The 27,114-nt window shown below is 40.5% G+C and overlaps 1 protein-coding gene across 4 annotated transcripts in view; it reads right to left on the bottom strand.

Moving 5' to 3' along the window:
* Positions 1-27,114, bottom strand: part of WWP1 (WW domain containing E3 ubiquitin protein ligase 1) — a 76,702-nt gene that overhangs the window by 38,015 nt on the left and 11,573 nt on the right. Inside the window, exons 2-8 of one of the 4 annotated variants that reach the window (XM_081070959.1) lie at positions 21,207-21,302; positions 16,421-16,511; positions 11,120-11,258; positions 10,354-10,478; positions 6,140-6,277; positions 5,986-6,052; positions 3,254-3,438 (exon numbers count right to left, since the gene is read on the bottom strand). In XM_081070959.1, coding sequence (XP_080927085.1) covers positions 3,254-3,438; positions 5,986-6,052; positions 6,140-6,277; positions 10,354-10,478; positions 11,120-11,258; positions 16,421-16,490 — 724 coding nt within the window. In that variant the 5' untranslated portion in view covers positions 16,491-16,511; positions 21,207-21,302. Of the gene's footprint in view, positions 1-3,253; positions 3,439-5,985; positions 6,053-6,139; positions 6,278-10,353; positions 10,479-11,119; positions 11,259-16,420; positions 16,512-21,206; positions 21,303-27,114 lie in introns of those variants that run through there. The other 3 variants (XM_081070960.1, XM_081070962.1, XM_081070961.1) reach the window with 3 other exon arrangements.

Genomic DNA, 27,114 nt, shown 5'->3' with positions numbered 1-27,114 from the left:
AGTTTTGAGGTTGTTGAGTTTATCCAAGGTCACACAGATAATGTGTTAAGTGGCAGAACTGGGATTTAAGTCCTATTAGGAGCCAAATCCAACCTTCCTCTAGATGACTGCCTACCATTTTAGCTTAAAATGATGACCAATATTCACAGCAACTAAACTCATCATACGGGTCCCCTTAATCAAGACTCAAGGACGGGGGTGCCCTCATGTACAACGCTGTCTCTGGTGAAATCATTTGTCCTAAACTCCTGGCACAGGCCCACAGGCCCTTCCCGGAAACTCCTGGGCCAAGTGTGTCCCAGAATTCCTCAGTGTGGATTTCAGGAAGGTGACGTGGCACAGACACTGTACGTTACACTAGCACCCAAGCAGGTCTGGGGTCACACACTATTATTTCTGCAGCAAAAGGAAGGAGCACTCATACCAAGCATGACAAACTCAAAACACCCTCAAACCTGTTCTAGTCATTCTGCCATCACAGGAGTTTTGGGCTTTCCAGATTTTAGGATTCTGGAATTGCAGGTGAGGGATTAGAAACATGCGCAGTGTTACACACAGGATATGCACACTCCCACACCAGCCCAACAAAGAGAACTAATTTTCAAAATCCTTAATTTAGAAATGGAACACCATTTCTACACTAACACCTTCAAAGAGACTACTCCATTCCTGGAAAATGTACCTGAATTCATCCTCCCTCTAAGGGATGGCACATGGCACAAAAGACCTTGGTGACATGGTCGCTACCAACGAGGCACGTTCCGGAAGCCTTTGTAGCCAATGGACGGCCAGCTCTTGGATTGTTTGGTCGGATGTCACCAGCAGGACTGCATGGAGTGGAAAGTCATCAGGTGGCTGCAGGAGTGTTACCTGAGCCCAGCACAGCTCTGCCAGCTAGGTGGACAGCAAAGCAGGGTACAGAGCTGAGAGCCACAGGGCTGGGTGACAGGCCAGCGCTCCCCCGTCCCAGCTCTGGCCTCCCTGGGCCTCCGTCCCTCCAGGACTAGTACCCATGTCAGAGTTACGGAGAGTTGATTCCGTAAATGGAAAGGCAGTGTCTGGAACAGGGACGGCACCGACGTCAGCCTTATTACGCTGACTGTCATAGGTTCCTCAGTTACTGTGACTGTCACGGGAAATAGTGATGATGGAACTTTCTTCTCCAGTTCCTCCTCTGTGTCTTACTTTTACCTTGACATTTCAGGCAAGGTTAAATAAGAAGGAGGGAATGAATTTATTCCCATGGAAAGAATCTATCAAGTACCCGACAGGTTGTGGAGTGCAAACAAGGCTCTACAGTGAGGGGACCTCCCTCCTGAGTCTTCTCCTCTGCATCCACATCTGAATACACCCAAACGCAATCTACTCAAACAGCTCAGCACTACAGAAAGAAGAGCTGAATCTCCGACTTCGTATCCTTAAATGGAGGCTGATGACAAGAATGAGAGAAAGGCGGACGCACCCTTCTCAGAGCAGCCTTCGGACGTGCGTCTCCTGCCTCAGGAGTGGGCTTACTGAAGAACTGGGCCTACTAGCTCATCACTTCCAGAAAGGATGGGATTGGACTTGGTGTTTGGAATCCACTGCTCGTCCCACAGAACCAACCAGCTCATTCATTTGGTCACATAAGGGGATTATTTTTGGTTTTCACAGCCTCTTTGGAGCATTTCCAGGAAGTCACTTTGCTTAAAATAAGTAATTTTCTTTTTACGGATGGATAACTAGTTTTTTTCCGCCATGTCTTTGGTGTGGGTATTTGACAACTCAAAAACTCCTCTGGCCAAAAACCACTGGATTCATGCTCTCTTGTGACGAATTCTAGTACTTAGATAAACCATGTTTCTAAGTGTTGGTGTTTTAAAAGATGAAATTTTGGTCCTTCCTATAGGTACTTCCTCAAGCTATTTTTAAAAACTGGAAGATTTAATTTAGGATAAATAACGTAAGGCAGAGTTCTAGAAAACACTATTATATTTATTCTCAGAATTAAGGATGCTGTTTACACTTACGGTCCCTTTTCATACAGATCATAAAAGATGGAATCTCAGGAATAGCAGCTGTTTTAACTGATCTGTTCTTAATATAGAGACAATTCTGAATAATCTAAAATGATGTTTCCTTTTCTGCTTTGCTAACAGAAATCTGAGACAAATGTTCTTACTAGAAAGTTGGCCAGAATCAGAAAATAAATGCATCTGCTCACACATTTTACCCCGGTTATATGTATTTTCTCTTCATTTTCCAGCACCTTAAATTAATGACTAAAAAGTTCTACCTATCCTGGTACTTAATATCTTTAAATCCAAATTTTTAAAAAAGGGCAGCATTAAAAAAATCAATTAAAAAGTTTTCAAAATTTCCATCAATTCCCATGTTTACAAAAACTCTCAGGATAATGCAAGATACGTATCCCCCAACCCTGAGTATAAATACACAAGTATCTATTTTTTTCTTTCTTTCTTTTTTTTATTTTAAACACAAGTATCTTAACTATAAATCCATCTACTTTCTTTTAACCACTGAATTGCTTCTCCTCAAGTTTCTACTTTTAAATACTTTCCCATAAATGGACTGGACAAAAACAGGAAGGAACACATGCTCTGGAATCAAGAGACCAGGACTCCAGTGCCAGCCCCAGCACACACGCTCGTCACTTTAAGCAAATTCTAAAATGTTTCAGTTTCAAGACATTCATTTGAGAGTTAATATACAAAGATCAAACAAAAATAATGCATGAACTTTACAGCTGAACCCACTGAAAAACAGTCATTCCTTCTGTAATAGAATAATGCTTCCTCTTGGAAAATATGAAACTCTCTGAGACCTATATAGGCTCACAGTACATTTTCCTACTAAGTTACATGCCAACAAATATTTGTGCACTGAAAGACAGGCTAAAGGAACCACTCATTACTGATAAATCAATGAATTCGCTTAAATTCTTTTAGAAACATATTCCACATTATGAATTAAATAGTACTTTTTGTGGCATAAAGCCTAACAATCTAGCTATCATAGAAGCTTTTTCTTAGTGAAATGTGCTGTGATCTCAAAACTAATAGATTTTTGGCATATGTTCCTAAATAATCTTGAAAATTTCAAAATGATAACAAAAGAATTCAGGTATTGTAATTTTTAAATTCCTATCACAGAATTGAAGATCAAGAAAGACTGCAAGTAAGAGTGTAGTCACAGATCCATTAAGTTTAATTTAGTTCTCGTTTCCACGCGCATCATAAAGAGCCGTGCTTACCAGTGTCGTCGGCAGGCTCAGACGCGAGTGGGGCCGGAGCTGGTGTGTTCTTGGGCCTGGCAGCGCCCTGAGATGGACATGGCGGCATGCTGTCTCCGTTCAGCACGCATGAACAGCGTGAGCTCTGCGCTGGGGGGTTTGTACACACAGGGTCGCTGACTCCATTAGCGCCTTCAGCAGCCAGCCTTCGAGAGAAGAAGCCTCACTTCAGAGACTTAGTACAATTAAACAGCTTTGCACCAGAATTTTCCTAAGAAATCATTACTGAGTTCTTAATATTCCAGCAAAATGACAGATACAGAGAGTAATGAACAAACATACGGCATGCTTTTATTATGCAAACATTTAAATTATTATCAGTTCTAAGTGCATCCATACTGGCAGATAAAGCTATACAAAAAAATACAAATATGCTAAATCAAAATAAATTCAGTCCGTCAAAATAGTGTTCAAAGTGTACATTTTAAATATTTAAGCCTAAGATCAATCTTTATTTTAAATACTCTGAAAGTATTTTCGAAATGCTTGTGAACCTTACAAAAATCAATTTAAAACTATTGCAATTTTATGGAATACTGGAACAGTCTTCAGATGTTGGTGGTAAATTATTATTACTAGGCATTAAAATTATGAGTACATGATGAGCAAAGGCTAAGTATTACGCCATCGATTTAGACGAATTGATGGTGTATAACTTAACTACAAATAAGAACTGCAATGGCAAACACTTTAACTCTTCTTGGTAGTGGCTAGAGAGCTGGGTGATGTGTGAGTGACCAGGAGAGCTTTCCACACACCCTGGCCGCATGTCCCCTCCCGCTTACAATCCACTGTACTTGGGATAAGATCTAGATGGCTTACCACAGTCAACAAAGCTTTTCAAACTCGGCCCCTAACCCTGCCAATTTCTCTGAGCTCGTTCTTCACACTCCCTGTGCTCACGTCACAGCAGATGGACTGTATAGATTGTACTAAATAGGAAAACATGCTGAAAGGCCTTCAGATGTTTACGACAAGTTTTTATATATGAGGCAGTAGAATTACAATGACTATGCGACTACCTCAAAGTTAACTTGTATTCTGGAGTTAGAGGAATTTGTAGAGCATAAATTAACCACAAAGAAATTTAGGTTCTTTGCACTTAGGACGGCCTCTGCCTGAGCGCTCTTCCCTCAGAACTCTGCATAAATGGTTCGGTGTCGGCTTTTTAGCGTTAGCTCGAACGGCTCTTCCTCTGAGATGATTTCCAGGCATCTCTCTAAAACAGGCTTCCTCCCACTCCTGTCACTTGTCCTGTTCCGATGTCCCAGTTCTCGTCGCTGTCTCCCACCAACCAACTCATATTCTCCGTTGTGCACTATCCACCCTGATCCCACCAGAATGGAAACCTCATGGGAACAGGGCTGGGATGAGTGCCTGGCTCCAAACACTCAGCAAGTACCTGATGAGTAAACGACGAGGGCCACGCTCCTCTCCCCTTGTCACCTGTACTTTTGGAATCAGATGTGTTGAGGAAGTTTGGGCAGGTCAAGTCTGAAAATCACTCCCAAGTGATTCTGATTGTACACCCCTCCCCAGCCACGCAGCGAGCAGGCCAAGTTAGAGCCACTGTGACATTCTCGTGGGGCTGCAGAACGAATCGTCCTGCAAAATGTGTTACTGTGCAATGCAGTAACATTAGCTTTCAGACTGGTAGTGATGCAAGCACGCGCCTCTAGCCTTCTAAAACAGACATGCAAATCACTACATCATTTTAATGAACCTAACTGCTGTACCCTTTCAGTCCTTAAGTTTCTCAATGTACATTATAATATGGACGCTGGATATATTTAGTTAAGCCAAGTATATACTCAGAAGACATCCTTGCCTGTTCACATGCTCTACAAGAATCACTGAATGGCAATTAAGGAGGAGTGACATTAGTGACCGCAGATTAATAAGGTCACATACTAGCACGCTCCTTCAAATGCACCACGTCAGTTTTACAGCAATATATTTTCATAATTTCATGTGTTCATTCCATTGTGCCTCATCTAGCATATGCTTTTATCCCAATTTAAATGATTCTAACAGAAAGCGTCTATCAATTACCCTCAGAGTGCATGCGAGGGAGTTTCTCACACGGCAGGATGATTTCGGAGGGAGGACCACATCTGGGCAGCATTTCTCTCCCAGTGAGCTCAGGAAGCTGCCAGCTCAGACAGCGGTAAGATGCCCATTTCGCACGCAATCTGACTCTGTACTGACAAACCAGGCCCACTCGGGTTTTAAAAAGCCCATTTCCAACAAGAAAAAAGAAGTGCTGCCACAGGCCACACGGATGAACCTTACACTCAGTTAAAGAAGCCAGTCACACAAAAGGTCAGAGTGTGTGATTCCGTTTATGTGAAATGGCCAGAACAGACACAACCACTGCAACAGACGTAGCTCAGTGGGCAGCAGGAGCTGGAGGCGAGGCGGGGAGAGCCTGCTCGTGAGAGCACGCGGGAGGGGAGGTAACACACCTGTGTGATGACACTAAGACCTGACGTGGGCATCTTGGGAGGGTGAATTTTATGTATGTGGATTAGAGCTCAACAGAGCTGTTATGTTTTTAAAAACGACTTTCTCGGGAACTCAATCGAATGACATTTTAAATTCTATGGCGAATTCTAAGAAAAGGTTAAAGTTAAAACCTTCGCATGTGGGCAATGTCCCAGGAGATGCACAAACACTCCACCACGGCGTCCTACCTGGTCGTCGTCCTGGAGGAAGGCTCTGCATTCTCATGTAAGGCATCCCCATTTTGCTGTATTTCTACTGAACAACAAGAGAGAAAGACAGTGGGTTTTCATGCACTTCCTGAGGCTTTCCCTTCCAACTTTAACAACCCAGTGATCAGCTTACTGGTTGGAAGTGAGCTGCAGTTCGTTAGGCTTTCCAGCTCAATCGCCAATCCATCCAGTATGACAGTCAGCTCTCCAGTTTGCACGACACCATTCTTGTTTTCCAAGGACAGTTTTAACTGTTCTTTCACTCTTTCCACTGGAAAAGAAAAATCCTAATTGAAAAGCGTTGGCCACATACAGAAATGTTTCAGGTTAGACTACAGATGCGCAGTACTTCCTGGCTGCGTGTGGAGGGAGGATCGGCGTTTGTATCAGAAGCCCCCTGCAGGATGGCTCCCTTCCCCGCTGTCCTCGCCCCCACTGCACGCGCTCAGTTTCCTCTTGAGTGGCTCCTTTGCACAGTACAAACCTCAGGGAACAGAGAAATGCTCCCAGATGACAGACTCAGCAAGTGCCCAACCTGCTCTTCAGCCCAGGCGACCGTGTACGACTTGGGGTTACAGCCAAATGTTTGCGTGAGAGTCGGACGGTTTGCTTACTGATTCGGCCCTGCTACTTGTAGCTGCACTTTAGTGAGCAGTCCAACTACTTTCAGCCTCAGTCTCCGAACACAAAATGGAGATAACCAGAGCATCACACTCAAGGGACCGTCATCAGGTACAAATGCAAAACCACACACAGCGCTCTTGGCCCATACCTGACATAGGAAGTGCTCCACGGCTAAGTACTGTGACAACAGATTTCTTTCTTTTTCAGATAAGGCCAGATGTTTTCTTCCTATTATTAGGATATCTAGTTCTTACTTCAACTCAAGATCATTTCGCTTCAACTTCTTCTATCCCACAGAATATATAGTAAAAATCATTAGTGATCCCTGTGTTATTCAAAATGAGGCCAATTACTTCAATCTGATCTTCACTGGCTTTCTGTACCTTTTGAAATTATAATTCACTTTACTTCTTAGATAAACTCCTTGATTTTTGTCTTGGGTTTTGTTCTGTTTGCGTTTTTCATTTACCAAAGGTCCAGCATAAACACTAATTATCCAAGCACAAAAAAAATAAGACAAAAGAACTCTGGAAATACTACTAATCTCTGGAAAGGAATTCTTTGCCAAACAATTAAGAACCACAAAATAAAAGAAGACCCTATAGAAAACCTACCCCAACCATTTGTACCACTATAAACCTCACTTCCATTCCACATCACAAAAACAATTAGAGAAACTAGGGCCAGTACAAAAGGCATACACACACACACACACACACACACACACAAACACACACACACACACCGTACAAAAGCATGAATTTCAGATTTATCTTGATCCTAATAACACACACCTGGAGAAAACTATATTGACCCCTATTCTGTCATTCTTGTCGTTTCTCTGCACTTAACGTATCTGGAATTTGAAGATTTAGCTCTTGTTCCTAAAATATTTAGCTGCTTGAGTAGATTCTTAAAAAACAGCCTTTTAAAATCTGTTTAGTGTAGGTCTCCTGCTGGTAAATTCTTTAATCTGTAAATGTTTGTATTCTCATCCTCAAAAAATTTGTTAGGCATGCAGTTTTATATTGATAATGACCTTCTCTCAATTCTTTGAAGGTATTTTTCTAGTATCCTCTCCTATTATGGCTAATTCGGCAATTCTAATTTATAAATTTTTGCAAGTGACCTGTTTTTATGTCTAGCTGCTTTTTTGTCTTTGGTGTTATGCATTTCACTCTTGTGTCTAGGCATGACTTTCTCTTTATCATCTTGCTTGGGATATTATGGATCTGCAGATTCCTATTTTTCATTGGTGTTCAAAAACCTACCGCCATTATCTCCTCTACTCTACCCTCCATTCCAAGGGTCAGCAAACCATAATCCACAGGCCAAATTTGACCCACTGCCTGTTCTGTAAGCAAGGTTTTATTTGAACATAGCCATGCTCACTCATGTGCATGTTTTCTACGGCTGCTTTCCTGCGCCATGGCAGAGCTGAATGGGTACAACGAAGACCACATGGCTGCGAAGCCGACATATTTACAGAACAGGTCCGCCAGCCCTGCTCACGGAGGCTGGCTCCTGTACTCTGTAGGCGTTGATGGCCAGTTCCTTCTCGGATATTCAGCTAAGGGCAATCTTTGGGCTTAAGTACAGTCAGGGTCTGTTTCTAATTCTGCCAGTGGCTGGAGGGCACATTTAAGGAAGTTCATGTTGAAAGATAATGACAGTTCAGGAAAAGTTACACTGCGATAGCATTTAGACAAAAAGAATGAGTTCACCATAGAGCCTGCATCATTGTCAAGACAAAAAAAAAGGGGGTGGAGGGAGGATCTGCTAGACAAGCGGACACAAAACGAAAGTGGGCCAAATTCATCCCTAAGAAAACTTCGTACTATGAAAAACTGGGTAGCAACAGGAGGTATTAACTTAGATGCACTTTTTATAAATTCGTACTATGAAAAACTGGGTAGCAACAGGAGATATTAACTTAGATGCACTTTTTATGCACTTTTTATAAATTCGTACTATGAAAAACTGGGTAGCAACAGGAGGTATTAACTTAGATGCACTTTTTATAAATTCGTACCATGAAAAACTGGGTAGCAACAGGAGATATTAACTAAGATGCACTTTTTATGCACTTTTTATAAATTCGTACTATGAGAAACTGGGTAGCAACAGGAGATATTAACTTAGATGCACTTTTTATCCGTAATAATTCCATGTACATTAAAGAATTAAATACAAAAACACACTAAGCAAATGCATAGTTATTGACAACAACAATTAGAAGACTAGCTGGACAGAACCCTCGGAGAACTAAGCCAGAAGCAGGAAATGAGAGAAACTAAGTTAAGACTCTAAGGAGTTGGACTTGATCTTCTAGCCAAGTGTTTTCCAAACTGGTTTGAGACCCAGGGTTCCACAGAAACGAGTTCAGGAACTGCTGGGGTACCCAGAGTCAGGGCAGGTGAGCGTGTGCGTGCATGTACTTGTGTGGTCCAATACCGCTCTGTTTACATACAGTAAGATTCCATTGTAAGGTTTCATTTGAATTTTTTTAAACTTTTGGCTGTTGATCATGGAAAGCACTGAAAAACACAGATGAATAAAATAGTCTGCACTTTGAAGCTGCTTGTAATTCCATCATGTTTGCGATTTAGTTTACATATATGCCAACTCAAATTCCTGCAATAACATTCCCCACACGGCCACACCAATTCCCTGCATCCCTAAAATTACCCGAGAATATCAAGGCCCCCACAAACACTTCTCCTGGTTCCAGCTCCCTCCTCCATACTGTAATGTGCCTTTATTCTGTCTGTAATGTGTCTTTATTCTGTAATGTGGGCTTTATTCTGTCTGCCATTCATGCCAGACACCATGCAGGACTTCGCAGGCCTGCAGATCCAAGGCTCCCTAAAGGCAGACCTGCTCTCAGCGGCCTTCTCTGCTTTAGAGCCACAAGCCCTAACATCTCAGCCTACTTCCTCCCGGCACTCCTCTCCCACGCCCTCCCTTACACACAGGAGCAGAACACACCCCCACCGCCCGGAGCCCTCTCTCCATGGAGACAGATTCTGTTCCCTTAAGGGAATGGTCAAACACTGTCTGGATACAGCTCTCCTCAGAAACGTCACACCTTCTCACTGATAACCTTTCCCCTAGACCCGTGAGTGAATTCTAATGGCACGGTGGGACAGGAAATGTTTTTGTACTGAGTATCTTTATTATCACTAGGTTGTCATGTTTTTGTTGGGTTAGTGTTCAGTTCACAAGTAGTGTTTGTTGGTTTGTTTTTGCTTTTTAAAAATGAATCCCACAACACTCCAAAATTTAACTAGAGCTCATTCAACTGATAACTAACACCCGAATCAACTGCTAAGCCAAGAGGCTGAATAAAGGCAGCCAAGAATTTGATCCATTATCAGTGTATTTTTAAATGCTATAAGGCCGCCTAGAGTCATATCAGTTTTCTATTACTTCTAATCAAAATTGAGCACCTAAGAATCAGAAAACTTGTGTTCCGGTCGTAACAGCAAGTACCTGTGCTCTTGAGCAAATCCTGAGGGCCTGTGGTCACGCTCTCAGTCTGTAGGATGGAGAACGGCCACCGGCAGTAAACAGTATTTCCTGTCGCACGCAACATCAGCCACAGGCAATAACCGAAGCTCTCCATTAAAATACAAAACTAGTATTTTAGCTTTGGGGCTTCAGGTTACTTCCAAAGCATCTAAAATAAACTTTTAAAGAAACAAAGGGTAGACCAAAACTTACACTTTCTGTTGTGTTTTAACAAAGCTTGTTTCAAATCTATTGTTGCTCTTCCTAATAAAGCATCTGCTTTTAAAGTATGATGGCTCCAAACTCGGAATTCCAGTGTGGTCTGTGGGGTCACATTTCTGAAAGGGTAAGTTACAACAAAAATGTAGGAGGATATACCAGTATTCTATGCAATAATTCCAATTAAATTATTTACTTCAATCATTTTTCAAAAGCCATGATTCAGTTTATTTGAGGAAAAAATGTTGTATGAAACAGTAAACTACCTGAATTATAAAAACAGTATTTGCCTTGAAGCACATTAGGACTTCACTAGCTAGATAAGAATTTTTGTAATTGGTGAACCAAAACACCAGTAATACCAAGAGTCTGAGACTTCACAATAATTATTTCTATTTGAACATATTTCTATAGATTTTAGACAATTGATGGCACTGGTTAAAACACAGAAATTTATAACCCTGTAGTGCAGAATGCCAAAATGAAGAATAATTGATTTTATGCCCTATATTTTTACCACAGTAAGAGAAAATATGAGTACATGGAAATAATGTACTTTATAAAGCAAAGGCAATAACCACTGATGCCTCCTCTGTAAAGAAAATGAAATTAACCCCCAATGTTTTTATACTTTAAAGGCTTCTTCATACTGAAAAATAAGTCATCATTTTGAAGTTACCCTACAAAATAATAATTTAAAAAATCCCAAGGAGCACATGCCCCTTTGAAGCTTCTGCACTCTTTTTTACAAGGTACTTACACGGTTAGCTGTTCATCCCATTTGGGATTAGAAGAACTACTGGATTTTGCTGTTTTCTTCATTTCTCCATCTACAGCTACTTCTGTATATATTGCTGTTCCAAACCAGTTCTTTTTTCTTTTTAGTTTGGCACTAGAAACTAACAGAAACATGACAATCACCAGTGAATATATGTAGCCAGAAAGCAGTATTTTGTGCTAATACATCAATAAAAGTGGAACTGTACTTCTTGTGCAACCCAAACTCTTTTCATTGACAGAATGAAACAAACAGTAGAACGAGAGTGTGATACCGTCTGAGAACCATGTGAGTTTTGACTGGTTTCTACCATAATTCACATACCATATAGTTCACTCATTTACACTATGTAATTCAACGGTGGCTGTACCACCACAACTACAATCAATTTGAAAAACTAGGCATCTCCCCAAAAAGACACCCCATACCATTAAGCAGCCACCCTCCTGTTTGCTCCCAAGCCCCCTCCCCGAAGCCCCAGGTAACTACAGCTGACCCCCGAATAATACAGGTCTACATAGGTCCACTTATATGCAGATGTTTTTCAATAAATACACACAATACTGTAAATGTATTTTCTCTTCCTTATGGTTTTCTTAATAACATTTCTTTTCTCTAGCTTACTTTAAGAATAGAGTATATAATACACATACGTACAGAATATGTTAATCGGCTATTTTCAGTAACGTTCCAGTCAACAGTAGGCTATCATAGTTAAGTTTTGGGGGGGTCAGAAGTTATCCTCGGAGGGTCAGTGCCTCTAACCCCCACACTGTTACAGGATCAACTGTAAACCTCCTTTCTTTCTTTCTAGATTTGCCTACTCGGGATATTTCATGTGGCTTTTTTGTAACTGGCTTTTGTCACTTAGCACGTTTTAAGGTTCACGCAGGTGGTAGCATGTGCCAGAACTTCATTCCTTTTGCTGACAAGTAATATTCCACTGTGTGGACACACCACTTTTTTACTTCTCCATTCACCAGCTGATACACATTTGGGTTGTCTCACTTTCTGGCAATTGTACATAATACCGCTATGAATGTTGGTGGTACACACTTTGGTGTGAACATGACTTTTTAGATTTAACACCCAAGGCCCAATCCATGAAAGAAATAATTGATAATCAGCATTTCATCAAAATTAAAAATTTCTGCTCCATGAAGGGTGTCAAGAAAATAAGAAAAAAAGCCACAGAATTGGAGAAAATATTTGCAAAAGATACATCTGACAAAGTACTGTAGTCTAAAATATATTTAAAACTCAACAAGAAAACAAACAACCCGATTAAAAAATGGGCCAAATACCTTCACAGGCACCTCACCAAAGATATACAGACGGCAAATAAGCATATGAAAAACTGCTCCATGTCACATGCCATCAGGGAAATGCAAAGTAAAACAACAATGAGAGCTACTGCACACCTATCAGAATGGACAAAATCCAGACCCCTGACAACAGCAAACACGGGCAAGGCGTGGAGCCACAGGAACCCTCACTCAGTGCTGGCGGGAATGCACAATGGTACAGCCACCTTAGAGGACAGTTTGGTGGTTTCTTACAAACTAAACATACTTTCACCATGTGATCCTGTAAGTGTGCTCCTTGGTATTTACCCAAAGGAGTTGGAAACTTATGTCCACACAAACCCTGCACGTGGATGTTTATCAGTTTATTCATAATCGCCAGAACTTGGCAGCAAGCAAGACGTCCTCAGTAGGTGATGGGTACATAAAGTGGGGTCCATCCAGACAGCGCATGCCATTCAGCACTAGACAGAAACGAGCTATCAGGCCACGACAAGACACGGAGGAAACTTAGGTGCATGTGACTAAGTGAGAGAAGCCAATCTGAAAAGTCTGCACACTGCATGCTTCCGACTCTGTGCCATCCCGGAAAAGGCAGAGCTGTGGGGACAGTAAAGAGATCAGTGGTTGTCAGGGATTGGGGGTCTAGAGGGGACTGAACAGGGGAGCACAGAGGATGTTTGGGCAGAGAGGCAGCTCTGTGTGACGCCATAATGGTGGACCCATGTCACTACACATCTGTCCAAACCCAAGAGTGACCCCAGTGGAAACCTTGGACTCTGGGGCATGATGATGTGTCCGTGTCATAATCATAACCCTGGGGGGTGATGATAATGGGGAGACAGTGCATGGGTGGGGGCAGGGCTGCCTGGAGATCTCTGTATCCTCCTCTCAGTTTTGCTGTGAACCTAAAACTGCTCTAAAAAAATTAAATCTTAAAAAAAAAAGGAAAGAAAAAGCACTGGGTTGGACACATCTGGGTTCATATCTAAACTCTGCCACTTACTAGCCATCTAACCTTAAGTAAGTCAATGAACCTCTCTGATCCTCGATTTCCTCATCTGAAAAACCAAGGACCAACAGTCCCTGATGTTAGGACGGTGAGGAAGGCGTGACAAGCACAGCTGCCATCAGCGAAGGCTGACACCCGCAGAGTGACTATTACTGACTGCAGTGTCCCCTCTCCTGAGTAACTGCAGACACATTCAAAATACACCCACTGAGTACCTTTAACTGGCAAAGTCATCAGTAATACCAGATGCTGGCAAGGCAAGGACAGCGATTTTTTTTAAATTTAACTTTTAATCTCACAAGGATTTTACAGTAGGCTGACCAAAAATCTGCATGTAAATAATTAGAGTACTATGATTTTAAATAACCAAAACACAACATGAATTCAAATAAGAAGTTTAATTAGTGGGATACATAGATTTTATTTTCCCATTGAGTAAAATAGTATTCCTTTCACGGTATATACAGAATGTCCTCTATGTAAGATTATATAAATATTAAAAATCTATCAGAAAAAGAGAGTCGTGTGTGTGTGTGTGTGCATAGAGAGAGAATTTAATTTAAAAATCTCAATCACAATATTCCCCCCATCCAAAACTCTAGTAATAAATTTAGGAAATGTGTAGGATACCCTAAGGATAACTATGAAACTTTACTGACGGACAGAAGACGTGAAGGAAATGACATGATATATTCCTGGAGTTGGAAGTTTCAGCACTGAATGGTTTCAATTACCTCCAATTTAATACATTATTTTTAAATGATCAAAATGGAAACATTAATATTCTTTCTGAAACAGGTTGTTTTGAAAGGGGTGACAGAGGAAAAAGGAGGGGGACTCTATAATCGAAATGAAAGGTAAAGAACATTAGAGAATAGTGAAGGAAAGTTTTAAAATGCAAAGTAATAGGGCAGGGAGATATTTTTCCCAATATATATTTTTAAAGTACTATAAAATAAAATAATTAAAACAGTTTTGCCCGTGATATAAGAGCAGAGGTGAAAAGAACAGAAATAAGGTATTAGAGTATGATAATGGTGGTATTCCAAATCAACGAAGATAGATTATTCCATAAATGTTGAAGCATTTGAAAGAATAAAGTTAAATCCATAATTCACAACACTCATGAAAAAGGTACATGATTAAAATTTTTCAAAAGTGAAACTATTAAGGTAAAAACACAACAGCTAATAATTTAAATGTGAATACAACAGCCCATTAGCTTTTCAATCTCAAGTCTTACTTTTTTATACATCTCGTACGTTGTTTCTGACTCTTTCCTGTAGAAAGTCTGAAATCTAAAATATTGAAGAGTATTCACTTCTGCGTGCTCTTGTGCACATGTGCACACCGCACCCGGGTACAAACATGCACGTGGGCACACCGCACCCGGGTACAAACTCACGCCCGTGTGCACACCGCACTCCGGTAAAAACTCACGCACCTCTTCTTTCCCGACCCGACTCCCACCCTCCTGGGGCAAATCTTCTATGTAGTGTTCCAGGCACAGCCGCACACAGCGGGCTCTACGTCCATGTGACAGCTCATCCCACACTATGCCACACCGGCTCTTTCACTTACCAATCCTGTCTTAGAACTTGGCTCCTACTGGCGTGCAGATTCATTTCTTTCATTTCACTTTATTTCACTATGCACCTAGAATTCCACCGTCAGTCTTTTGCTATACAAACTAACTCTCTCTCCACACACATATGTAGTATATAAAATATGTATAATATATATTATATTTCTATATATGTACATATTTATATATAACATATAATACACATTCTATATACAGAGGGTACCCCAAAAAATGTACACACATTTTAAGAAAGGAAAACTGTATAAAAATTGTAATACTCAATATATTCCAATAACAAAAGATGAATCCAAGTCACGTTTGACTCCTGCAATTACCAGAGCTGCTCAAAGTGGTTCCCATCAGCGTCCAGACACTTCTGATTACAGCCAACTACCGCTTGAGCAACACTGACCAGTGTCCACTTGTCTACATTTTTTGGCATCCCCCCTGGGATGCATTACTTCTAGGAAATTATGTTGCAGAGATTTATATTGTTATATAAATAACATAAACATAAACAATAATTATATAAATGATATAGTTTATCATTTTATAAGTGATATTAATACTTCATCAATTATAAACTTTATAATTATATAAAAATATAAATATCTGTTATAGGACTATAACAGAAAAAAATAAATTTCTAGAAGTGAAACTGAAGGCTTAAGGACCACTCTCCTTGAATCACGCATTCCAAGCATGAAGAAAGCATGATCGGAAGGCCCCTCACCATGGCCCTTCCATGCTTTTGCAAATGCTGTCCCCTCGCCCTCAATGCTCTGTGCTGCCAACCTCATTTGAGATGAAAGCGATTCCTCCTGCGGGAGTTAAAGTGTCCCCCTCTGAGTCCTCTGTAAATCCACAGGCCCCCTCCAATCCCAAGCACACCTGAGATACCTGAGTCCCCATGGACCCAGTTAATGACGACCATGCACAGGAACTGTCCACACAAAACGACCTGTTTCACCACTGTAACTTCCGGGAGACCTAGGGCATTGTGATTTCATATACGTGTATGTCGTTCTGCTGAACAAATACTGGCCCACTGACTGAATGGATGGCTAAATGGAGGAAAGGCCTTCAGCCTCCTTCTCCATCCTAATAAATAGTTAAGAACCAACTCATTGATGCTTATTCCAATATCCAAATTCTCCCACCATCAAAGAGGATGTATCTTCTCTACATCAAGCACAGGTTGTATAAATATTTACTGAATAAGTAAAATACGTTTAGAGGGTGTCTACCTTTCTGGCCTGTTGCAACAAATACACTATAGTATGAATCTATAAGAAAAGATACTTATGCAAAAAATCTGCTGAATTAGAAGTAAAAGAATTTTCACCTGGGAATCATGATTTTAACTTATAAAAATAACTTACCAGTTACCTGTAACTGTAACCTTCCACTGTGGTTATTACTAGTATCAGACCTTGGTGAAGCAGTGGCCATGTCCCAAAATTCAACTCAAACCTATAAAAAATTTAATTCATGTGTTACATGATTTATCAATAAAATAAACATACACATAATTGTAACCTATTTTATTACATATTATAATATTATAATATGCATGTGTTATCTGAACCACCTGAGTAGTTCTCCCCTTACCCTTTAATATTTAGTGTGCATTTCCTAAGAATGAAAATATTCTCTTAAATAACCACAGTACAGTGACCAAATTCAGGAATTTAACTAGTGTAGGTATTACTATTATCCAATACACATCCTACAATTTCATCAACTGTCCCAACAATGCCCTGTATCGTAGTTTTCCAACCTAGTACCTAGTTCAGGTCAATATACCGTATCAGTCGGCATGTCCCTAAGTAAACCTTGCATGCTTCTTTTTATATTTTTTTTCAAGTTCTGCTTCACTCCTCCATCCCAATTTCTACTTTTTAAATAAACTACAAGGCAGAGCTACTTCAGTTTTCTTCTGCATGACAAATACTTTAAGGCTAAACTATCTACCATTAACTAACTAAACATAAAGCAGAACATTCTGGGCAAGATTGAGAAATATTAATGAATACTGATGTCTAGCCTGTTTTTCCCTGTCTGTAGTCTTTTCTAGGCTCCATTTGGAGTCTTCTCTAACTTAAGGAGCCCAGCGCTCTAAAATCATTCTACTTTCTCACTTACTTATAGTTGCAAACGCTATGTATCTGTGTGTGCGTGTCTGTGTTTGTGTAAAAAGACAAGATAAACTGCTCACTATGAGTATCCGATTCTAATTAACACATAGTCACATGTTCTAAAACGTCATTCAGGCCAACACTCATCCTGCAGATGAGAAAAAGGGCTCAAGGACTGCGACGACCCACAGCTGTCATGTTTATATCCGCTGTCATGTCTATATGAGAAACCAGTGGAAACTGTGGCTTTGCAGTTGCTAGCAGTCTGGTTTGTAGATATTTTGAAAGGTCTTCCTGCTTTAATGCAAACAGATCCTGGATAAATTAAAACCAATGTACTCTTCAAACACTGTTATGTTCTCAAGAAGTATGAAATTATCAAGTTCGCTCTCACTCCGTATAATGGTAGCCAAAAAAAAACCAAAACAAAAAAACCCACTTTTAAAAAGTTAGTTGAAGTAAGGGAATGGTGAGCAGTAAGCAGAACAATTTTGTTTAATTAGAGCACTGCCCTGGACGTGCAGGCAGATAGAGGCACTGGGGCCTGGAGACACAGGGTCGCTGCCAGGGGAGGGAGCTGAGACCCTGCCCCCTCCCAGGAGCAAGAGCCCAACCCTAGGAACCTCTGCTCACAGCAGAACTATATGCATAGGATCTCAGGAAGACACCCCACAGAAGCCACTGGAATCACCAGGACGAAGGGAAGCCAATATGAACCTATATTTAAAAAAATCAAACTTACAGAGAACAAGCCACCATGAATGAGTCAGCAGAAACAAAAAATACCAGTTTCCAACCCTCCAAGGACTACCAAATATAAACTTCTAAAAATTAGTTTCAGCAAAAAAAGATAAAATAAAACATGGTCAAGCAATAAGAGGCTACGAAAACGGCACTGCATTATTTGAAAAAGAACCCACTGGAATTGAAACTCTGTATTGTAGAATATTTCAGATTTTAAGAAGAATTGTGAAAATAGTAGAGATTGCACATGCCCCAGACCTAGTTTCCCGTTATTACATCTTACAGTAAGTAGTATGCGACATTTGTCATAATTAATGAACCAATATCAATATTAGAAATTTCTCTAAAAATGCTAGGAATTGAATAACAACAATACCATATTATGAAAATTTGTGGGATACATTAAGTTAGAGGCACATCGATAGCCTTACAGACTTCCACTAGAAAAAGAAGAAAGGTTGAAAACTAATGAGTTAACAAGACAATCTGTTACGTTAAAATGAATAACAGAGTAAAAGCAAAGAAAAGTAGGGGAAACTAATGAAGTAAAAGAAAAAGGTAACAGAGAGCATCAATAAAGTCGGAATTTTTAGAAACACTAAAACCACAACTGGTGAGACTGAGGAAGAGTCAATGAAACAAACGGACCAGTGTGTCAGGCCACACTCATGTGACAGATGCAGCAATGCAGATCTCTGGGAAAGGAGGGACCATTATATGGTCCTGAAGTTATCTATAACGTATGGAAAACATGAAACTGTCCCTACCACACATCATATACAAACTCAATTCAAGGTGGACTGGGGATGTAAGTGCGAAAGGCAAACTTTAAAACGTTTAGAAGAAATTACAGCAGAAAATTATTGTTTCGTGTCTTCCTAGAACAGAAGGATTTCTTAAACATACATACTAACCAAAGAAGAAAAGAGTGAATATTTTGACTATGTGAAAGCAAGAAGTTGTCACAAAACATCATAAGGAAACCAAAGGCAGACACAAACTGGGAGATATTTATAAAACACAAAACTAATTATAGAGTAATATTTAAACTATATAAGAACTACAGTAAATAAGGCAACACAGTAGGCAAATGGGCAAAAACCCAAAAAGGAACTTTACAGACAAGGAAATTTGTAAGGCCAATAATTACATGAAAAGATACAGAATCTCGTGCTTCATCAGAGAAATAGAAGTTAAGACCACATGAGATGATATTTTCAACTCACTGGAAATTTTGCCAGTACTAAATAATGGCCAAAACAGTGGTGGCTCTTGGACACTGGTACTAGGTGTTTCCATTGATAAAATCTTGATGGTAGGTGTCAAGATTGTTGAAAGCAATGTGGCATTATCATGCAAAGTTGAAAACTTGCTAATCCTTCAATGAGCAATTCTAGATATAGACTATAAAAATTTTCTATTTATGTGCCAAGTATAAGCATTCCTCATAAACATAAACTCGAACAATACTGCAAGGGCCGTGGATAGAAAGCCATTCAGTGCACTCGGCTAACTCAGATAACGGGGCATCATGCAGCAGGAGGAGGAATGCAGTAGGTGTAGCTTAGACAACAACATACATGGATCTTAGGAACATAACAGTGAATGAAAAAGACAGACAAACAGGGCTCTGAGGATTAACACTGCCTCTCCCTAGTCCCACCTCCAAGACGTACACTCTACGCTGAGGCCATCCAAAGGTGCCTCCAACTCCTAAAGACAAGAAAGAAATGAATTTCTGTGGTGTTTATCATGATCTGTCTTCTGCTCTGCACTTCTCTGAAAATGCCATGATTCATGATTGAAGAAGAACTCCAGAAACATGAGCACTGTGGACCCTGAGTCTCAGGCTGTCTGATCAACACACACTGAATGAAGCCCACTGAAGATCTGAGATCAAAGGGCCAACCAGTGAAAAGCTGTCACTTCCAGGGAGTACGCTAGGACTCTAACCGAAACACGTCAGCACAAACTAGTGTGGGAATGCCTCTGCGACATTCCGCACTCTGGACAAGGAGCTTTACTTTGTATGTAGTAGCCACACAGCAATAGCCACACAGTCCAAAAATAAGTCTTCACAACTATATTCTTGTTATAAATTTAAATGTGCACACTAAGATTTTTCTATGTATTCTTTTATGATGCTTGAATGTCTTCTTAGAAATGCACACAGATTTGTAAATTAGATTTTCCTCTATAATAAAATATTATACCATTTGCTCAAGCTTTAAAAGGCCTATAAACATAAAAACTATTAAACTCGATATATTTATGGTAATACCATTAAACAAAAAGAGGAGATCAAAACACACTCAGAATAGCAGTTCCTTCAGGGGTTGGGGAGACAGGAATATGGGGTTACAGAGGCGCTCACGGAAACTCTAACTGCCGGCACTGACCCAGTTTACACTGAGCAGCTAGCTCTCAAATGCCTGCTCTTAGTATTAACTTCCATATGTTAACATAGAAATTGGGATGTTCAAGTCACATGACTTAAACATTTCAACAATGCACGGGAGGCAGAAGGAAAGGAAGGGAAAGCACTGCTTTCACACAGTGTAACTGGTTTTCCAGGAAAGACTCTGAACAGTACACAAGGGACCCACAGATAGGTGAGATATTATGTCAGTGGGAGGGAGATTAAAAGAAAATTGAGGGGCTTTGTTAGTGAGTTAGCCAGGAAGGCAATTGCGGAGAATAAAGGAAACAAGGCATAGGATTAGCTACTCGAAAAGAACTGTGAAGTTTGAAACACTATGCAGACTGAGAAACAATGCCAACTAGGTAAAAGATTGCTCACTCTACCACTTTCTGCCCCCAGGTCCCACCCCTAAGGTATTTCTCCCTTTGTTTCGTGTAAACCAACCCTCCCACTCACAACTGCATGACTCTGGTAACTAGTAACTGCAATTTTAAACTGCAAAACATGGTGGACATGGTTCGAAAATGGTACCATCTTGCCTTGAAAGGGAAGATACACAACAAATAAAATTATCAATTTCAACAAACAATTAGTTCCCACACTTCACTTAATAATAAAGTTGTATGGCACATAGAATAATATGACATACTGCTGTATGTAGTCTTTAAGCATTACAATAACGGTATGAGTAGGGAGGTACTTTCCCATTTTATCGATGAGGAAATTGAACCTCAGAAGTGTTAAAAGTCTATGGCCCTTTTTTTAATGACCACATATTATCAGGTCTACACAGGTATAATAAACTACCAACATGCATCGAGTTGGACAATTAAATTAGTGTGAAAAGAACTGTTAATCACTTACTCTGTACCAGGAACTGTGCTAGACACTGGGGATATACAGATGAGTAAGACACGATGCCTTCTTTCAAGGAGCTCATAGTCTAGTGAGGAGACAAACCTGTGAACAAATAAAGAGCTTTTGAGTTCCTGAAACAAATGCAGGAGGTCAAGCAGTACACAGGGGCACCCAAGAGAAAGTGGAGACTCCAACCTTCAGGAATCAGGACAAGGTTCAAAGGCAACCTTTACGTGAACTGCGTCTCCAATGACGGAGAGCAGCGAGCACGCAGAGAGCTGCTGGAACGGCTGGGAAATGGAATGCAAGGACAGTGTGACGTGATGAGGCGAGGAGCAAGCAGGCAACCGAAACCGTACAGGAGCCTAGGGAATGGTTTATGTGGCATTCAAAATATACCAAGCATAGTTTGAAGTTTATCCTGAAGGCAACTGATAGACACTGAGAGATTTCAATAACCAGAACTACATTCTAGAAGAATAACTTGGGCAGCAATGGCGTTCAATTTAAAACGCATTTATCTGAACCAAAGCACTGGTAGTGTGAACAAAAAAATCAGAGGATTTGTATCAGTCCTTTGACCAGACGGTTACAGAAGAGCTGAGGGTTAGAAAGCATTCTGAAAGACTAAAAGTTGCCACCTCACTACCTGGGTAGATGATGGGGCCATAACCGGGAGAGGGATTATGAAGAGGAGCAAATGGTGGGAGAGAAAGCGGCACAAAGTTTGCAAGAGCCAACTCTGGAGGCAGACCATGTGGATTTCATTTCCGATCCTGCCACTCAACAGCTGGGTGACCAAGAAGCATGGCAAAAGAGAAAACAAAGCCTGAGTTTTAACAGACTTTAAGCAAATTCGTTACGCATCCAAATGAATTTAGGTCATAACCTATGCCCGGAGCATATGGCCATTTATACAGAAACTGATTACGTGCAGCTCAACCCTTTAAAAATGCCAAATAAAGGTTCTTTTTTATTCAGCTGCAAAGAATGGAGTCCTTAACATAGATATTAAACTACATTTGCATTCCTCCAAGGTTACAGACTGTCAAACCATCACACTTACAAGATCTTCGTTGCCTGTTTACTTTCAGATGTCATTCTTAAGTCAGGAAGCAACATTTTGAAAAACAACAGACCTGATCCATCTTGCACACAATACATTAACACTTGGAAAAGCCAGAGAAATACTGTCACATATCTATCTGCCTGGATCAATTAATAACATACTTATTGACTGCTTAGTCTGTAAAGTGGGTATGGCAAGAACACGAAGACGGCAAAGGACAAAGTCCCAACTTCAATATCAAGTCTAGAAGACAATATCAACACACAGGAACCAGCTCAGGAAAAGACAGGATGGTAGATATCAGGTGCTAGAGAAGCTTAGTCTAATGAACATGGAACTTACAAGGTTAGAAAGCCTGCATTCAGCAAAGCTATTGTATCATCAGCACAAAATTTAGAGCTCTGTGAACGTGGCAAAGATAGAGATGAACCAAGCAGCCTCCCTTGCCCTAAAATATGCAAGATTCTGCAACTCTAAAGCAGAAAATAAGTATTTCATAAAAATACGAACTCAAACTATGGAATCTGATTTGAAACCAATCACTCCTATATGTAGAGAACATTTACAGAAGATATCTTTGGTCACTGCAAGGAGTTTACAAAATGAGACAGTAAACAAGAGGGTGACAGCTCATCCAGGTTTTGGTCCTGCTCCCTGGGAAACCCCGCAGTTCTGGGTCCACCTGGAAGGGTGTCTGGTAACCGCAGTAAACCAGGGCATGGCTCTACTGCATAGACATCTTTTTAAATGTAACTCAAAGAGATTTTTCTAGTGGAATCCTGTGATCGTAAAGCATAATTCTGTTAGATTTACATTTCTGTATGACCCAAACATTCAGAAGGGGGAAATCCACTTTCCAGGGACGGCGCCCCACTAGGCCCCAAGGTCACACCACTGGACTGCAAGTGCGTTTGGGGAAGACAAGAGCACAGGAAGCTTTCTCAGTGCAGCCCTGAGAACCGCTCACTTTCACCAAACTCTCCGAATAATCACCGCTGTGGTCTCCTAAGGCTCTGAAGACACTGCCAACTTCCTGAATAGCTTCCTAAGGACACTGAATCCTACTGTTCTTCCCACACCGGTCTCCACACCTCTGCCAGCAAGTGCTGGCCAATCTCCCTCCCACTGATTAGCACAGATGACCACCCAGACTCGGAGCCCTACTGTGCTCACAATCCCCCAACGGTTCTCTCTGCCCCTTTAGTATCTGTCCACCTCCCTCAGCACCCTCACTCCCTGTAGCTCTGGGTCCCAGCAGCACCTAGTGGCAATAGCACCACTACTTTCTGTTTGCACAGAACTATCACACCATATTTCAGGGAAACAGGCGAAGTGCAATGGTTTTCAGTGTTAACAATGCAATGCCAACGTTACTTTACCTTCCGATCGTGTCACCCACAGGCCTTTTCTTCCCAGGATCTCTCCTCAACCACCGTGCCCTGCCCTCCACCTTCACATAAGTTGGGCAGCAGGATCTCAATGCACGCTTCCACTTTGAACCGTGTGGGATAGCAGCCTGCGGCGTTCTTAGAACAGCCCTTCCATGTTGACTTGTACTTTACTTAGAACCTTACTCCGAATCTCTGCGATCACTGATTAATCCTCTTGAATACAAAACACAAGAACGTCACCCTCCTGATAATTTACAAGTGCCACCAGGGGAAAAAGAACAGCCCTTCTAAACAGAGCCACTCCAGTGACTTGAAGAGCACTTGCCATACCTCCCAAAGGACAAATAAGGATGGGCCCCCACAGGGACCTCTGAACCTCTGACTAGAGTTTGGGTGCTTATTTTAATCTCACAAGGCCTATCTAACCACGGGATCTAATAACCTCATCTTTCTGTCTTCATCTTTGTGTACTTTCAGTCAGTTTCAAAGTTCCTCTCAGTGCATGACATATGGCACTTCACAGGAGGACCACTGAAGTGGTTTTCATGAGGAAAATGTATTTATCTTCAAAATGCCATATTTCCTAAGTCAGTATTAATACCCAACTCTAATTATCTCCACCCAATTTCAGATTTTCAACCAGAGGCGGTAAATACATTAATTTTTCCCAAGCCTTTTGGTTCTGCTTTCCTTCCTCCAGTTTTCACCTCTTCTTTTCCAGCAATACAAATTGAGACCTCTTTTCTTGACTTCTTTTTGAAACATATCTCACATCTCCCCTTTCATAAATTCATTCTCTTCCTACTTTAACCAATCTCACTGTCTCGTGTATAATGAGTATAGTCAACTGTATTTTTTATTTTTAAGTGTTATTCTTCTCAAACAATTACATGGACAATCTCTCTGCTTTACAATTAAATTATCTCAAAAATCTTACACTGAAATGCACCACACACATCATTTTCATTTTCTAAGCACTGTTAAATTAATTACACAAGGAGGCAATTTGAGGCATTGCTGCCTCTAATGTGATGGGGACCTACATAATCAAACCAAAAATCTATGCCTGAATGCCACAAGGTGTTGAAATCAAAACGCTAAGCAAAACAACCAAGTTCAAACAGCCAACTAGGTTCAAGCTATAGCCAGTCAAATAATTTCTCTTTTCTGCTTTGGCACTTTCTCTACAAATCTTTCCCCTGGCTCCTGGCCACAGGGCACTCCTAACCGCTTCCTGCTTGACATTCCATTCGAATAGATTCTTGCTCAAATAAACTCTTCAAATTTTTTTTTTTTTTGAGATTTTTTTGGGGGAAGGGGAACAGGACTTTTGGGGAACAGTGTGTACTTCCAGGACTTTTTTTCCAAGTCAAGTTGTTGTCCTTTCAATCTTAGTTGTGGAGGGTGCTGTTCAGCTTCAAGTTCTTGTCCTTTCAGTCTTAGTTGTGGAGGGCGCAGCTCAGCTCCAGGTCCAGTTGCCGTTGCTATTTACAGGGGGCGGAGCCCACCATCCCTTGTGGGAGTCGAGGAATCGAACCGGCAACCTTGTGGTTGAGAGCCCACTGGCCCATGTGGGAATTGAACCGGCAGCCTTCGGAGTTAGGAACATGGAGCTCCAACCACCTGAGCCACCGGGCCGGCCCCTTCAAATTCTTAATATGCCTGTTTATCCTGTAACAGTTCTAAAACCCTGATCCATCTCTAGGTTCTCTTTTTACTGCCAATATCCAATCATTTCCAAACAATGTGAATGCCTTGCTCTCAAAATTACTCTGTAACCCATCTGTTCTATCAATTTTATAATTAATACAAATTTATCACCCTTACTCAAATCAACAAACATTTGCATATACTCTTCACTGAAGTAATCAAAAGCCTTGTTGAATTTAACCTTATGCTTCCTCCAACTACCACGGCTTATAACACCCTTGGAACTGGTGCCCATTAATTTCCTGCAATTTTACTTCCTCACTGTTCATTGACCTAATTTCTAATCATCTTTCAAGATTCAGCTCAAGAGTCATCTCTCCCGTTTTGGACTGTTTAGTTGCTGTGTGTTTCATAGCACTCTAACCGTGTATATTTTTCTATCTCCCCCATTATACTGTAAATGTCTTTATTACAACTTTTTGTTTTGTTTTTTCCATTAGAGTTGACATACAGTATTAGTTTTAGGTGTACAACATAGTGATGAGACATTTATGTAACTTAAAAATTGATCCCCCGGATAAATCCAGTACCCATCTGACACCACACATAACTATTACATTATTATTGACTATATTCTCTGTATTGTACTTTACATCCCTATTTTCATAACTGACAATTTGCACATCTTAATCTCTTCCCCTTTTTCATTCATTTCACCAAATCCCGCCCAATCCGGCAACCATCCAAATGTTCTCTGTAAGTTTTGTTTGTTCATTTACTGTTTTTTAAATTCCACATGAGTGAAATCATATGGTATTTGTCTGTGTCTGACTTATTTCACTTAGTTTAATACCCTCTAAGCCCATCCATGTTGTCACAGTAACAAGATTTCATTCTTTTTTATGTTTGAGTAATACTCCATTGAATATACGTGCCATCTTTCTTTATCCATTCATCTACAGATAGAAACAGGTTGTTTCCACATCTTGGCTATTGTGAATAATGCTGCAATGAACATAGTGATGCGTGTCTTTTCAAATTAGTGTTCTGGTTTTCTTCGGATAACTACCCAGAAGTGGAACTGCTGGGTCCTTGTACCTTGTTATAGCCTTTGTTTTCAGTTTATTTTGTTTCGCATAAGTATTGCTACCCAAGCTTTTTTTTTTTTTCTTTTCCATTTTCACGAAATATCTTTTTCCATTTCTTTACTTTCAGTCCATCTTTCAATCTTAAGTGGGTCTCTTATTGGCAGAATATGTAAGGGTTTTGTTTTCTTAGCCATTCAGCCACCCTATGTCTTTTGATTGGAGCATTTAATTCATTTATATTTAAAGTAATTATTAACAGGTATGTACTTATTGCCATTTTAGCATTCATATTTTTTATCTTTTCTTCTACTTCTTCTGAAAGAGTTCCCTTCAACATTTCTTGTAATACTGCTTTAGTGGTGATGAACTCCTTCAGGTTTGTCTTGTATGGGGAGCTCTTTATCTGTTCTTGGATTCTAAATGATAGCTTTGCTGGGTAGAGTTATTTTGGCTGTAGGTTCTTCCTTTTCATCACTTTGAATATTTTGTGCCAGTCCATTCTGACCTGCAGTTTCTGTGGAGGAATCAGCTGAGTCTTATGGGAGCTCCCTTGTGGGTAACTAAGGGATTTTCTCTTGCTGCTTTTAAGATTTTCTCTGTTTTTAACCTTTGGCATTTTAATTATGATGTGTCTTGGTGTGGGCCTCTTTGTGTTCATCTTGTTTGGGACTCTCTGTACTTCCTGGGTTTGTATGTCTATTTCCTTCACCAAGTTA

The sequence above is a fragment of the Rhinolophus hipposideros genome (genome assembly GCF_964194185.1).
Source record: "Rhinolophus hipposideros genome assembly, chromosome: 13".
Taxonomy (NCBI): domain Eukaryota; kingdom Metazoa; phylum Chordata; class Mammalia; order Chiroptera; family Rhinolophidae; genus Rhinolophus; species Rhinolophus hipposideros.
This window is presented reverse-complemented; position numbering and strand designations above follow the sequence as displayed.